Source organism: Lynx rufus, unplaced genomic scaffold (assembly GCF_022079265.1).
Source record: "Lynx rufus isolate CCGP_SWC_20201006 ecotype Redwood Valley unplaced genomic scaffold, mLynRuf1.p SCAF_5, whole genome shotgun sequence".
NCBI lineage: Eukaryota > Metazoa > Chordata > Mammalia > Carnivora > Felidae > Lynx > Lynx rufus.
The window spans coordinates 131,364,280-131,379,996 of NW_025814867.1; the positions used below are offsets into that span (position 1 = coordinate 131,364,280).

Below are 15,717 nucleotides of genomic sequence, written 5' to 3' on the forward strand. Positions count from 1 at the left end.
TAAATCCTAAAAGTAGCCAGGTGGAAAAGATGTATAGGCACACCTCAGAGACACATGGGTTTTGTTCCACACAATCGCAATAAAATGAATATCTTAATAAAGCAAGTCAAATGAATATTTTGGTTTCTTAGTGTGTATAAAAGTTATGTTTATACTATACTGCAGCCTATTCAGTATACAGTACGATTACATTAAAAAAAACAATATGTATACCTTAATTAAAAATAATTTATTGCTAAAAAATACTATTATCTGAGCTTTCAATGAGTCATAATCTTTTTGGTGGTGGAGGGTCTCGTTTCAATATTGATGGCTACCAACTGATGAGGGTGGTGGTTGCTGAAGGTTAGGGTGGCTGTGGCAGTTTCTTACACTAAGATGGCAGTGAAATTTGCCCAAACAGTTGAAAACCAAATCAATTGAATGAACACTTAGAAGCCACTGTAGTATTATTAATTGGCCTGATTTCAATATTGTTGTGTCCTAAGAAATAGGGAAGCCTGAGGAGAGTCAGAGAGAAGGAGGAATGGCCAGTTGGGGCAGCAGTCATAACACATACAACATAATTGATTAAGCTTGTCATCTTTTGTGGGCATGATTTGCAGAGCCCCCCAAAAGTTTACATTAGTAACATGCAAGATCACTGATTGTAGATCACCATAAAAGATATAATAATAGAAATTTTAAAATATTGCAAGAATTACCAAAATGTGACACAGAAACACAAAATGAGAAGTGCTGTTGGAAAAGTGGTGCCAATAGGCTTGCTTGACAAAGGGTTGCCATCAACCTTCAATTATAGAAAACATGAGCTCTACAAAATGCATTAAGATGAAGCGTTAAAACAAGAGGTGCCTGTATCACCTCTATAAAGAAACAAAACGAAGATTGACAGCTGACTTCTGAACAGAAATACTGTTTTTAGAGTGCTATAAAAAATAACTGGCCATCTAAAATTCTATAACTGGCAAAAATCTTAGGAAAATGAAGAAAAACAATTTCACACTAAGCAGAAGCTGAAGTAATTCATCACCAATAGACCCACGCCAAAAGAAATATAATTGTTTAGAAAGGTATTCAGGGAGAAGAAAAATGTTCCCTAATGGGAGTTTAGAGTAAAGAAGTGGGATTGAGATTATCCTGATTTGTCATTATTCTCTTTCCTATTTAAACTCCTCATAAAACAGTCTGTATTTTATCATTTTTCTATCCCATTTCTTCAGTACTCCTTGCTGCCTCTCTTCCATCATTCTACTGAAAAGGTGATTTCCCAGTTGCCAAATCCAAAAGTTAGTTTTCTTCCCTTACCTTACTGGATCTGGCAACATTTGAGAGTATAGGTCCCTGATTTATCATGGTTCAGTTTATGATTTTTTGACATACAGTGGTACAAAAGCAGTATATATTCAGTAGAAGTTGTACTCTAAATTTTGATCATTTCTTGGGCTAGCAGTGTGCTGTATAGTACTTTTTTGTGATGCTAGCTCCTAGTCAGACATGTGATCATGAGGGTAAACAATGATATACGTACAACCATTCTGTACCCATACAACCTATTCTGTTTTTCACTTTCAGTACAGTATTTAATAAATTACATTATATATTCACCACTTTGTTATAAAATAGACTTTGTATTAGATGATTTTGCCCACCTGTACGCTAATGTAAATGTTCAGAACACTTTTGAGGTAGGCTAGGCTAAGCGAAGATGTTCGGTACATTTTGTGTATTAAATGCATTTTCAGCTTAATGATACTTTAATCGTAGGGAGGGTTTATCAAGATGTAACCCCATCATAAATCAAGAAGTTCTGTATTGCAAATCTTGTCCATCTTGAGAATTGCCATTGATTCTTTGAAGTACTTCAGAATTTTCTGTGGTACTTTATTTTTCTATCTTTGTTGAGAAGCCCCTGACCTAGGTACTTTTTAAAGTTCCACAGTTACTCTGATACACTGCTATATTTGAAGGACATTTTCTCCTTTTTCTTTTTGCTTTCATACTCTTCACTTCCCATACTATTCTTATTTTGTCAGAGACTCAGTATATTTTATTCTCTGCTTCTTGTTCTCCTCATGTCTGCATGTAGTGGGTACTCCATAAATATTTATTAAATGAATGAATAAATTAATTACCTCACATGTTCATTTTGTTTAATTAAGAAATACTTCGAGATTACAAGATAACCAAAATATTTTCCTACAGTTTCTGTTGCCAGCTTTATGATTTTATCTTTCTTTCTTTTTAAATTTTTTTTTAATGTTTATTATTTTTGAGAGAGAGAGAGAGACAAAGAGAGAGCAAGCAGGGAGGGGGAAGAGAGAGGGAGACACAGAATCTGAAGCAGGCTCCAGGCTCTGAGCTGTCAGCACAGAGCCCGATGCGAGGCTCGAACTCACAAACCACCAGATCATGACCTGAGCAGAAGTCGGCCGCCCAACCGACTGATCCACCCAGGCACCCCTGGTTTTATCTTTCATATTTAGGTCTTTAAACCACATCTATATCTATATATCTGTATCCTAGTTTTTTCTTTATATATAGTGGGCCAGTTTTCCCAACCCCCAACTCCTAAACAAAATCTTGTTTAATGATTGATTTGTGGTGCTACCTTTATGTTCTATCAAGTTGGCTCACACAACTTTGCTAAGACCTCATGCATCCTTGCCTCCTATAGTGATTTTCAAGAGAAAGGAATATATTTTACATTGTAAAACACTTGACACACATGTGTATATAAAATGCATACAATGAAAATTTTGCAAACAGTACTCTGGTGTGTTTACTGTGTATGACAGGTTCTGCTATTTTCAGTTGCATTTTATTTCATTTTTTTAAACAAATAATCATGATGATGACAATATGAGTTCTAGGAAGCTTTCCTGTGGACATCTTTCATATGCTCTCATCCTCTGTGAGATCAATAGAATTGTATCTTGGAGTAAGATTTCTATTGTTCTAATATCTTTCTCCTTTCTGGGCTGTGTGTCTTCTTGAGCATACAGATAATATGTAATTTCTTTATGTCTCTGTCACCTAGCAGCTGGCCCATAAATTTATTAGTGCTACATTTTTGTAGTATTGATACCTCAAGATAACTCAGCGAATATAACATGTCTAAAAAGTTCTAGACTTAGCATTTGTGTACCTTTTGAGGAAACTGCTTATTAAGCACATAGAGAAAGAAAGCTTTTAATAATATATAGTATGATTTTTTGTGTTGTCCACAATTAATTTTCTGCTTTTCAGTACAATAAATATTGTTAATGATAAAGAATATTGTGTCAGTATATAAGAAATTTGACATTTTCTCCAGGAGAAAATAGGTCTTGTGCTAGTGGCAACAATCCTGTGTATAAGTAGAATAGTTGTCAAAAATAAATCTCTAAGACCAGCCATATTTTTATAGTTCTGTTAATAGAAATTTCCCCTAGGTTTTCTTAAATTGTTTTCTTTTTCAGTCATTATTCAATCTTTTGGAATTTAGAAGATTAGTTCTGAATTACAAGCCTCCGTCAAATGCTCAAGATTTACCCCGAAACCAAAAGGTAAAACTATGAAAGATTTTTAAGCAGTGTGTGTGTGTGTGTGTGTGTGTGTGTATGTATGTCATCATATTCTTTTATCTGTGCTTGATTTTAGGGCAGTTTGTCTCATCAAATATGAAACTGTTAATTTTGAATGTCAGCCCATTAATCTCAGTTACTACAGTAACTTTCTATTCTTTATCAGTATATTATAAATCTGAATTTTTCTTCACATGTGTGTTAATAATATGCTAGTTTATTGTGTCACTTTAGTAATTGCTTTTCACTCTCTCTTTTTTAAGTTCATTTATTTATTTTGGGGGGTGGGGAGAGGAGCAGAGAGAGAGAGAGAATCCCAAGCAGGAATTGACAGCTCTGAGAAAGCACAAAACCCAACATGGGGCTCGATCCCATGAACTGTGAGATCATGACTTGAGCTGAAATCAAGAGTTGTGTTGCTCAACTGACAGAGCCACCTGGGTGCCCCTGCTTTTTTCTTCTTTTTGAATTGTCAAATTTCAGAAACTTTATAGGTTTTAATTTATAATTCAAGGTTTTTCTTCAATTGTCTCCCGAAAAATTGTGTGAAAATAAAAATTTTTGTGTAGATGAGCCCTTTAAAAGATTAGTTTTGCACTGGCTGTCTTTGCAGTGCCAATCTATAACTTCCTTTTTGTAAGTTTATATTGTCAGTCAGTATAATGTGACAGAACACACACATAATCAGGGCTAGATTGCCTGGGTATTCTGGCTATGGATTTAGGGTTTGAACTGTCTGTTCAGTTTCCTTTCCTGAAAGGTGTAAATAATATTACTAATTATTGTACACGGTTTTGAGAATTAAATGAGGTAAAACATACAAAGGGCTTAGAAGTACGTAGTTCATAGTAAGTACCTCAGATGATGTTATTGTATTCATGTTAGCTTTTCAAAGTAGGACTGATGCAGAAATTTATATTTAATGTAAGAAATTAATTATGGAGGTGATACATGTGAGTATTTAGGGCTTTAAGGATCTTGTCATAAAAAAAAAAATTGTAGCCCTAAAAGGGGACTGGTTGCACAAAGAAGTTAAAGTGTTAGGTTACCGTAAAGTATTGAACTTTGCGTGACTTCCTTTTAGTGTTAATGATATGTAATAGAATTATATTTTTCTTCTTTTTTTAAATTTTTTTTTTTAATGTTTACTTATTTTTGAGAGGGAGAGGAGAGAGATAGAGTGTGAGTGGGGAGGGGCAGGGAGAGAAGGAGACAGAGAATCTGAAGCAGGCTCCAGGCTCCAAGCTGTTAGCACAGAGCCTGACACGGAGCTCAAACTCACGGACCGCAAGATCATGACCTGAGCCAAAGTCGGACGCTTAACCGACTGAGCCACCCAGGCACCCCTGTTTTTCTTTTTTTTTTTTTTTAATATTTACTTATTTATTTTGAGAGAGAGCACGCGTACATGTGAGTGAGCAGGGGAAGGAGACAGAGGATCCCAAGCAGGCTCTGTGCTGTCAGTGCAGAGCCTGATGGGGGCTTGAACTCATAAACTGTGAGATCATGACCAGAGTCGGACACTTAACCAGTTGAGCCACCCAGGCGTTCCTGTTTTTCTTTTAGTGTGTAATTTGAAAACCACTTGTTCTGTAAACATGAAACACTTATAATGCAAACTAGTGGGAATACAATGATTTACAGCTAGCTTTTCAGGCTGTAATCTTTGAGCAGTAGAGTATTAGGCTGGTAAGCAAGCCTAAACAAGCCATTTTCTAAATTTTTTAAATTTTTTTTTTTTCAACGTTTATTTATTTTTGGGACAGAGAGAGACAGAGCATGAACGGGGGAGGGGCAGAGAGAGAGGGAGACACAGAATCGGAAACAGGCTCCAGGCTCCGAGCCATCCGCCCAGAGCCCGACGCGGGGCTCGAACTCACGGACCGCGAGATCGTGACCTGGCTGAAGTCGGACGCTTAACCGACTGCGCCACCCAGGCGCCCCTAAACAAGCCATTTTCAAAGGGAACCAAGATTACCTGACAACCCCACAGACTTGCAGAGAAATTAAGCAAAACCCCTTCACTCATTACAGTTTTTCCATGAAATTTTTTGGACTGTTGCTTCCATTATCACACCTTGTTAATAATTACAGTTCTCTCCTCCTCCTTTTTTTTTTTTTAATAATGCTTTCCTTTTTTTTTTTTTTAAATGTTTATTTACTTATTTCGAAAGAGAGAGTGCGCATGTGGCCTACGAGCTGGGGAGGGGCAGAGGGAGAGAGGGAGAGAGAGAATCCCAAGTAGGCTCTGCACTGTCAGCACAGAGCCAAGCGTGGAGCTCCATCTCATGAATTGAGAGAGCATGACTTGAGCCAAAATTAAAGAGTTGGGCGCTTAACCGACTGAGCCACCCGAGTGCCCCCACAGCTCTTTCTTCTCATGTCTCAGTTGAAGTATAATTTATGTGACATTATTTGGAAATATTGCTTCCAATTAGGTATTTATATGTATCTTGACTTTTTCTCTTTTGTTTCTGGATTTTAGTGCTTTAAAGAGTTTTAATTTATTTTATTTTTCAAAATGTTGAATAAGACCAAGTTAGCTTTAGAGTCGTATTTAAAAATGATCATAACATCCATGCTTATGTACCAGAGCTAATTTTAAGATTGTTCAGCTGAGTACCCGTGAAATATATAAATCTTACCTTCACCTTTCTAGAGAAATTTGTTTTCTTGCAGTAGATGGATCAGTATGTCCAGGTGTCCCTTTAGGTTAAGGAATTAAAAGGATCTCTACTTCAATTGTGAAAAAAACCCTTTATTTAGAAGAACTCTGTGCAGTTTTTTAAAAGATTATTTCACAAATGAAGTTATTCTTTAAGTTTATTATTTTTATTTATTTTGGTAGAGAGATAGCAAGCAGGAGAGGGGCAGGAGAGGGAGACAGAATCTCAAGCAGGGTCTGAACTGGCCCCACAGAGCCTGTTGTGGGGCTCAAACTCATGAACCCTTGAGATCATGACTTGAGCTGAAGTCAAGAGTTGGATGCTTAACTGACTGAGCCACCCCAGTGCCACTGAAGTTATTCTTTAATGTGGCATGGTAACATCAATACATACTATAACTGACATCTTTGAAGCAGATATGTGGGACTAATAGGTAGTTATCAGCCACTGATTGGTGCTACATTCAGCTGAGGTGATGAAAAACACCAGGTGTACTGACTGAGCCACCCACACACCCCAAGGTACTGTTTGTAATTTTAATGTCTAGGAGAATTGTGAGGTACTAGAAGTCTAAAGATGGATTCTCACCGTAAACATCTCACCCCTCCCCACTCCCATTCATAATGTCTTTTGGCTTAAACAGTCATAAACTGATGACAAAACATGTTCAAATGTTGAGAAAACAGAGATAAATAGTTCATAATAGTGGTAATCTTCATACAAATAGCTAAAACCGTATTACTCATAAGGTATATTATTTAAAATCTTGTTTAAGGGTGAATATTTCCAAATAAACAATATTTTCTCATTTTCCACTACTCAGAGATAAGATGCATATGAGCAGGGAATATGTTTAATTGAATTCCGTTTGGCAAACACCTGAAGGAATTTGAATTTTCAAGTGACAGAGTCATTCTGGAATTTCTGTCTTTAGTTATGAATAAAGTAATAAGATTGGATTTACAGGTTTCAGTAAATTTTGAAGGATTCAAAGCATGCAAAGTATATTTTCTGACTGCGGTGGAATAAAGATGGAATTTGACAACAGAAAGATATTAGAAAATCTCTCTGATTATGGAAAATTAAGTAATACACCTTTAAATAACCCAAGGGACAAAGAGAAAATCAGAGGGGAAATTTCAGAATATTTTAAATTAAAACACAACATACCAAAATTAGAGGATATAGCTAAGGCAGATGTTAGTGGAAAAAACATGAACTAAACACATTAGAAATTAAGAATAGTTTCAAATTTATGACATTGGCTTGCACATCAAGAAATTAGAAAAAAAAGCACATTAATATTTGAAAGTAGAAGAAAGGAAATAATAAAGATAAGAGCTAGATTATTGAAATAGAAATGAAATTGAAATAGTAGAGAAAATTAATGGAACCAAAAGCTGCTTCTTAAGATCAGTAAAATGAGTTTCTAGGTAGTCTGAGCAAAAAAAAAAAAGAAGAAACAAATTACCAGTATAAACAATGAAAGAGAGGGACATCACTATAAATTATCTAGAAAATAGAATAGTGGAATATTATAAATAGACAAATATCTTGAAAGCCACAAACTACTGAAGCTCACTGATGGAAAAATAGATAACCTGAGTATCCCTATATTACATAAAGAAATAGAATTTTTAGTTAACCTACTCACCAAAAAATTCAACAATGAAGTAGCTTACTGGTGAATTATACCAAACATGTAGGAAAGAATAATACCAGTTCTCTACATGTTTTTTCAGAAAATTGAGAATGAGGTAAAACTTCCCAGTTCATTCCATGCGCCCAGCATTACTGTGAAGCCAAATAGAAAAAGATATTTCTTTTATTTTTTTTTAATTTTTAAATACTTTTTTAAGTTTATTTATTTTGAAAGAGAGAACATGTGTGAGCAGGGCTGGGTCAGAGGAAGAGGGAGAGAGAGAATCCCAAGCAGGCTGTGTGCTGTCAACACCGAGCCTGACACAGGGCTCCATCCTAGGAACTGCAAGATGGTGACCTGAGCTGAAATCCAGGTGCGCTGCTCAACCAACTGAGCCATCCAAGCACCCTTAGAAAAAGATATTTCAAGAAAAGGAAACTAATGACCAATATTCTTCATGAACATAAAAGCAAAATGTTGTAGCAGATATTTGGCAAATAACTCTTGAAACATCCATAAAGGATACTACCTCAGCAACTGGAGTTTATGCAGACTGCAAGGTTGGTTTAGTGTTCAAAAATCAGTCTAATTCACCATGGTAACAGACTAAAGAAGAAAACCATATAATCACCTTAGTAGATAAAGAATTTGACAAAAGCTGATGTACCTAAAATCTCTCAGAAACTAGAAACTGGAAGAAGCTTTTTTATCTTGATAAAAATCATTTATGAAAAGCCTACGACTAATATAATACTTAGGTGAAAGACTGAATGCTTTGCCCCAAAAATCAGGAGCAAGCAAGGATATCTGTCCTCACCACTTCTGTTAAACAGTAGACTGGAGTTCTTAACCAGTGCTATAAAGCAGGAAAAGGAAATAAACATGAAGATTAGAAGGGAAGAAATAAAGGTGTCTTTGTGTATATGCTTGGTTGTCTATGTAGAAAATTCTAAGTACTGTACAAAAATAAATAAAAGATGGTAGAACCAAGGAATGAACTCAGCAAGGTTACCTGATATGAGGCAAACATGCAAAAATCAATTTTATTTCTAGGGGCACCTGGGTGGCTCAGTCAGTTAAGTGTTGGGCTGTTGACTTCAGCTCAGGTCATGATCTCACGGTTCATGAGTTCGAGTTCTATGTTGGGCTCTGCACTGACAGCACAGAGCCTTCTGGGATTCTGTCACCCTCTCTCTCCTCCTCCCCCTCTTCTTCTTTCTCTCTCTCTCAAAAGAAACTTTAATTTTTTTTTAATGTTTATTTTTGAGAGAGAGAGAGAGAGAGAGACAGAGTGTGAGCAGGGGAGGGGCAGAATAGGAAGGAGACACAGAATCAGAAGCAAACTCCAGGCTTCCAGCTGTCAGCACACAGCCTGATATAGGGCTCGAACTCATGAACCCTGAAATCATGACCTGAGCCGAAGTTGGACGCTTAATCAACTGAGCCACCCAGGCGCCCCTCAAAATAAACTTAAAAAAAATCAGTTGTATTTGTAAATACAGTGGGAAATTTAAATTAAAAAATACATATATACAGTAGCATAAAATGTGGACTATTAGGGGTAAAGTGGACAAAAGATACTTGTAGAAAACCACAAAATTTTGCTGAGAGAAATTAAAGAGATAGATATGTTTAAGGATGAGAGGATTCAATATTGATTGTTATGTTATCAGTTATCCCCAGTTTAATCTATAGATTCAGTGCAATCCCGATCATAATTCCAGCAGGCTTTTTCATAGGAATTGACAAATTGATATTACATTTGTATAGAAAACCGGACTACTAGAATAGCCATAGTAGTTTTAAAAAGAAAGACAATGTTGGAAGAATCAACTCTTATGCATTATTTTTGGTGAAAAGATAGTCTAGTCATATAGATCAATGGAACAGAATAGAATCCAGAAATAGACCTACACATATAGAGTGAGTTGGTTTTAATGAGAATTGACAAAACAATTCAGTAGACAAAGGAAAATCTTTTAAACTAATGGTATCGTAGACAAAAAGATAACCCTCAGCCCTTACAGAACATATCTTTTTCAAATATATGAAAAAAACTGATAATGGATTATAGACCTAAAAGAAAACAAACTATAAAAATTCTTGATGAAAACATTAGAGAAAATTTTAATGTCTTAGGTTAAGAAAAGATTTCTTAAGTGGGAGAAAACAAGGACACAAATCATAAAAAAAATGATTAATTGGACTTCATCAAAATTAAAAACTTATTATCTGAAAAATTTATACAAAATGAAAAGTTAAGCCACAACTGGGAGCAAATTGCTCTCAGCCAATTTCTGTGGCTAGAAAATCTTTCTGAATTTCAAAAGGTGAAATTGTAAATGATGTTAAATGCAGCTACTACATTTGGCTAAATTATGAAAATATCACCACATGCAGAAACTATTCAAACTATTCTTAGTCTTTTTTTAAAAAAGACCTATTAAGGTGTAACTGATGTACAATATACTGTATACTATAAAGCGCACACTTAGCAAAACACGTATCAGATAAAGGAATTGTATCTAGAATATATACAGAACTTGCATAAGTCAATAATAAGCTATTACTGTTCTGGGAAAAATATTTGGACAGACACTTCACCAAAGAGGATCTACAGACAAATAACTACATGAAAAGGTGCTTGACATTATTTCATAGGAAAATGGAAATTAAAACTAGAGGTGCCATTTTGTATCCACTGGAAGAACTAGTTAAAAATATAACCCATATCCAAATGATGTAGAAAATGGATCTAGAACTCTTATTAAGCTGTCAGTGGGAATATAACATGTATAACGCTTCTGCAAAAGCAGTTTGGTTGTTTCTTGAAAAAATAAATCTACATACAACCTAAGCTCTCTCCAAGTTTTTACTCAAGAAAAATTAAAACATATGTCCACACAAAGACATGTACGGTAATAGCCACAACAGCTGGAATAGGTCACTAGATAAAGAAGTGTGGGATATTCAGACAATTAGAATACTACTGAGCGTTAAGACAGAATGGATCGTTAACACACACAGTCTTGGGGATGAAACTCAAAATAATCACTTCTGTTGTAAGAAACCAGACTAAAATGAGTACATAGAGTATGATCTGATTTGTGTAAATTTCTAGAAAATACAAAGTGACCATGGTTGCCCTGGGATGATCAGGGAAAGGGAGTAAAGTTTAAAGAAACTTGTGGGAGTGATGGATAGGTACATTGTCTTGTTTATGGTGATGCTTTCATGGATGTATACATGTCTGAAGCTCAGGAAAGTATGTGCTTTATAATGTACAGTATATTGTACATCAGTTATACTTTGATAAGTCTTTTTTTTAAAAGACTAAGAATAGTTTGGATAGTTTCTGCATGTGGTGATATTTTCATAATTTAGCCAAATGTAGTAGCTGCATTTAACATCATTTACAATTTTGCCTTTTGAAATGCAAAAAGATTTTCTAGCCATGGAAATTAGCTGAGAACAAAAATGTTTAAATAAATTATTTTACTTTTCCAATATGCTTCTCAGCAGAAATACACTAAATTTTCAAAAGCCCATTTATTTCATCCTTGTTCGTAGCAAGGAATGTCTCAAAAAACTGTGCTAACTTAGATTTGGTCATAAAAGAAAGAAATTGAGCTCAGAAAATTAAGGGTGTTTTGGAAATTATTTTGTGGATTAAAATTGTATTTATACTTTTAAAACCTATCTATATAAGGCATTTGAGGGGGAGTAGGAAGTACAACGGAAAAATTGTAGGTTAGTTTTCTTTCATTTAAAACTTTTACATTTACCCTTTATCATCGATGATGGATTTTATTATACTTACATAAAATACATGTTTTCTATAACTTAGCACTTTCATTCAGACAATGCACTTTGTGATTGCTGTAATGGTGTATTGTTTTTGGATCAAATGACAAGCATTTGGAGCCAAATGTTTTATTCCTTTACACTTGTTTCTTAGGACTCCTTTTTAAAATGCATTCTAGGAACAACTATTTCTACATTGATTATATCATTCTGGACAGCACTATACATATACACACACATCCCTACAGTTTATAATGTTGAGAACACCAACTATATACACTTGGAAGATTTTTCTCATATTTCAATCGAATAGATTACGTGTTGAAATTGTTATTGCAAGAGCTAACTATATAATAAGAACTGCTTGTTTGATTTGTTACCATATTTATTTAACTGAGATATGTGAATTCCATTCTTTAAAAACATTTCCTTCTTGTTTTAAAGTAAGTTGTTCGGGGCGCCTGGGTGGCTCAGTCGGTTGAGCGTCCAACTTCAGCTCAGGTCATGATCTCACCGTTCGTGAGTTTGAGCTCCGCGTCAGGCTTTGGGCTGATGGCTCAGAGCCTGGAGCCTGCTTCCGATTCTGTGTCTCCCTCTCTCTCTGCCCCTCCCCCATTCATGCTCTGTCTCTGTCTGTCTCAAAAATAAATAAACATTAAAAAAAATTTTTTTTTTAAATTAAGTTGTTCATAATTGATAATATTGGGTTGTTTTTGTTTTTTTCTGGAGGGTTTAAACCAAATGTAAAGAATTGAATACCTGCTTTGTGTAGTAGAAAGTTGTGGAAGAAATTTGGAAGTTCTTGTTTTTGAGAAGCTTACAGTCTATTGAGACACAAAAGTTAAGATTTCAAAGGAACACTAGAAGCATGATACGTTAGTCTAATATTAGGAACTACTCTAATTACTTATTAGGCTCATATTGTCTGATTATTAGGATCATCACAGGACGCTCCCAGTTGGTGATTCATTGCTGAGTGAAAGACATTCATTTTAGTAGATGTGGAGTTTGAAGGAATTATTGACTTGAAGGGGTCTGGGAAGGCTTCATGGAAGAGGAGGGATCTTTGTTTAAATGGGCTTATTGAGGAAAAGTACTTAAATAGTGCCTGGCACGAAGTTAGCACTCATTGAATATCGGCTGTTGTTATTGCTGTCCACAGCAGCTGGGCTTTGCTGAATGGAAAGAATTATAATAAATGGGCTTGAATGAGGAGGATATTCTTGGCTGGGTAATAACATGATTAGCTATAAAAATGTAGCATTTGTGCTAAAATTGTGAGCTAAGCGTAGGTCCTCTGCTGTTTTTGTGCTCTACTCTGTTGAATCTCCTAGATCACAAAAGTCTTCTTTAATTACGATGTAAGGAGTGCTGGACTCCTCCCTAATCAATATTAGTTAAGTTTTTGCATTTTAAAATGAATATCTGTTTACCAATAAAGATTAATCTTCACTTAAGATTTTTCCCCCCAATAGGAGCATCGGAATTTGCCTTTTATGCGTGAGCTGAGGTATCTATTTGCACTTCTTGTTGGTACTAAAAGGAAATATGTAGATCCATCAAGAGCAGTTGAAATTCTTAAGGATGCTTTCAAATCAAATGACTCTCAGCAGGTAGTTTTTTTTTTGTACTTATATATTACCGATCTTATTTTATTTAATCTGATTGTTGCTTAGTTTTTTCAAAGATACATGACAATTGATGATGTTGTTATTCATCTTTATTAAAAATAAGTTGTAGTCATTTGAAACATTGCTTATTTGGAAGGTTTACTTTTACATTAAAAAAATAACGGTGATCTTGAAAAGTCTTAAATGAAGCTGTGATTTATATTATGATTGAAATTAATGTGAAAACGGGTAAAATTAAGAGTGTTCACAAATGTGTATATATAAATCTTCATGAATGTGTGATAGTCCAATGCTAGTAGAGTATACATGCTTTTGATATGTCTGTTTTTGTTGACAGGGAGTAGTTTCTTTACTCAGAAAAGGTTTCTGAACCAGATTAACTTCGTTATTGCTGCTTCTGGTTTTCAATCTTTGTATAGTGCTATTTTGTGGTTTTCAAAATCTATTTCTTAAAGATAATTGGGAGTTTCACATACAGTTTGAGAAGTCAGAAATTAAAAAAGAAGGAAAATAAGAAAAGCAAAGAAAATAGCAGTGTAGTAGCAGCAGTGATGGAGGAGATGGCAGTGAAGCAGATGAAACGTTTCAGGAGAGATTCCTAAAGCCACCGCACTTGTAGCGGACTGGGCTGTATCTGTTATGTGGATATGTAGAAACAGTGTTTGGAGAAGGTTCTGAAAAGATGTGTAATTCTGCCACTGTCTTCCCCATGTTTGTTTTTGTTTGTTTGTTTTTGTTTTTTTTTTAAAGACACCTTTTATGGCAAAGATACATCAATGAAAAAGGTGCTCACATTAGGATTTGCTCTTACTTATTTTTGGTTGGTTTGGTTTTTAAAAAAATTTCTAACAAAGTTCCAGTGCTGTTTAGGTTTAATGTCTTACTCTTGTCTGTTATAATAACACTTAACATAGTCAAATATTCTTAAAAACGATCTCAAACCCCATTTTAGAGTACTCCTGGTTCTACGTGTCTTTTTTTTTTTTTTGTAGCACTATTTAGTATGTGCATTATATTCTCTAATAGCTTTGGGCATAAAATTAAATTTAAAAAGTCACTTCTATTTCCTGACTTATTGTTTCTTATGGAATTGCTTTTTCTATGTCTTTTTCTTGGTTACTATGAATAGTAATCTTTGGGTATCTTTTCGTATTTAAGAATGAGGCTGCACAAACTTATTGGGAGGCTTATATGTACACTGTAGACTTTTTAGTTTTGTTAGAGTGGACAGGGAGACAACTAGCTGTTGTTAGGCTGTTACAGACTCTTGACTGCCACGATGTGGATGCCATTGCTTTAGGCTGCAGTGTAGACTAACTAGTTTTCTCGTTGTTACTTCTTTTTCTCTGGAGCTCTTTTAGAGTAGTTGCATGTTATATTCAGGTTGATACAGGTTTGATTCTCTTCTCGCAGACGCTTGAATCTGAAACACACGTTAGTGACAGAGTGGAATAAATCCACGAGTGAAGTAAACATCATTACTTGTTTAGAACGTGAATTCATACTTATATTTGATAGTCTTCTTAAATATATCATGTTTTGGAATATGCAAGAGTCTTGTGGGATACCCTTTGGTATATAGTACTGTCAATTTTAATTATACCTATAATTGTTACAGTTTAAAATTAAAATGTTGTGGGAAAGGCCTCATCTTTTTTCTCTTGATGAAAGCAGGCAGAATTCTTTTGTAAATGTTGATTTTAGATCAACTGCTTAAAAAGGGATTGATTTATTCTGAATAGTATTGTGATAAGTAGGAAACGTGTGTTTCTTGTTAGATTTAACCTTGCAAGATAAGTAAATTACAGAATTTTAAAGTTATGGAAAGTTGTGTTTAAGGTGTTCTATTAGTTTGTGGGGCAGCTGTAACAAATTACCATAAACCAGTGACTTCAAAGCAACTGAAAACTATTCTCTCACAGTTCCAGAGGCCAGAAGTCTAAAGTAGAGGTGGTGGCAGGGCTGTGGTCCCTCCCATGGCCCTAAGGGAGACTTCTTCTTGCCCTAACCATCTGTTGGTGGCTTGTGGTATTCCTTGACTTTTCGTGGCATAGCTCCTGTCTCTGTTACATGGCCTTTTCCCCTGTGTGTCTTTGAGTGTGCTTCTTCTCTGTTTCTTGTAAGAATACCTATCCATTGGATTTAGGGCCCACCCTAATCAAGGATGATCTCATATAGAGATTTACCTTAATTATATCTGCAAACACCCATATTCTAAATAAGATTCCATTCTGAGGTTCCAGGTGGACATACATATTGGTGGGCCACCACTTAACCCACTCCAGTTCGTTTGGATGTTTATAACTGGATTTTTGTGCTGAGTTTAGTCGTCTCTAACTATATGGCTTTGGAACAATTCACTTAAGCTTCTTAGATCCTAGTTTCAGCATTCTAAAGGTGAATGGATA

General features: G+C 35.2%; 1 protein-coding gene across 3 annotated transcripts in view; it reads left to right on the top strand.

Moving 5' to 3' along the window:
• Positions 1–15,717, top strand: part of USP25 (ubiquitin specific peptidase 25) — a 152,764-nt gene that overhangs the window by 63,261 nt on the left and 73,786 nt on the right. For all 3 annotated transcript variants that reach the window (XM_047098593.1, XM_047098594.1, XM_047098592.1), the window contains 2 exons: positions 3,462–3,548; positions 13,154–13,291. In XM_047098593.1, the coding sequence (XP_046954549.1) occupies positions 3,462–3,548; positions 13,154–13,291 (225 nt within the window). The remainder of the gene's footprint in view (positions 1–3,461; positions 3,549–13,153; positions 13,292–15,717) is intronic.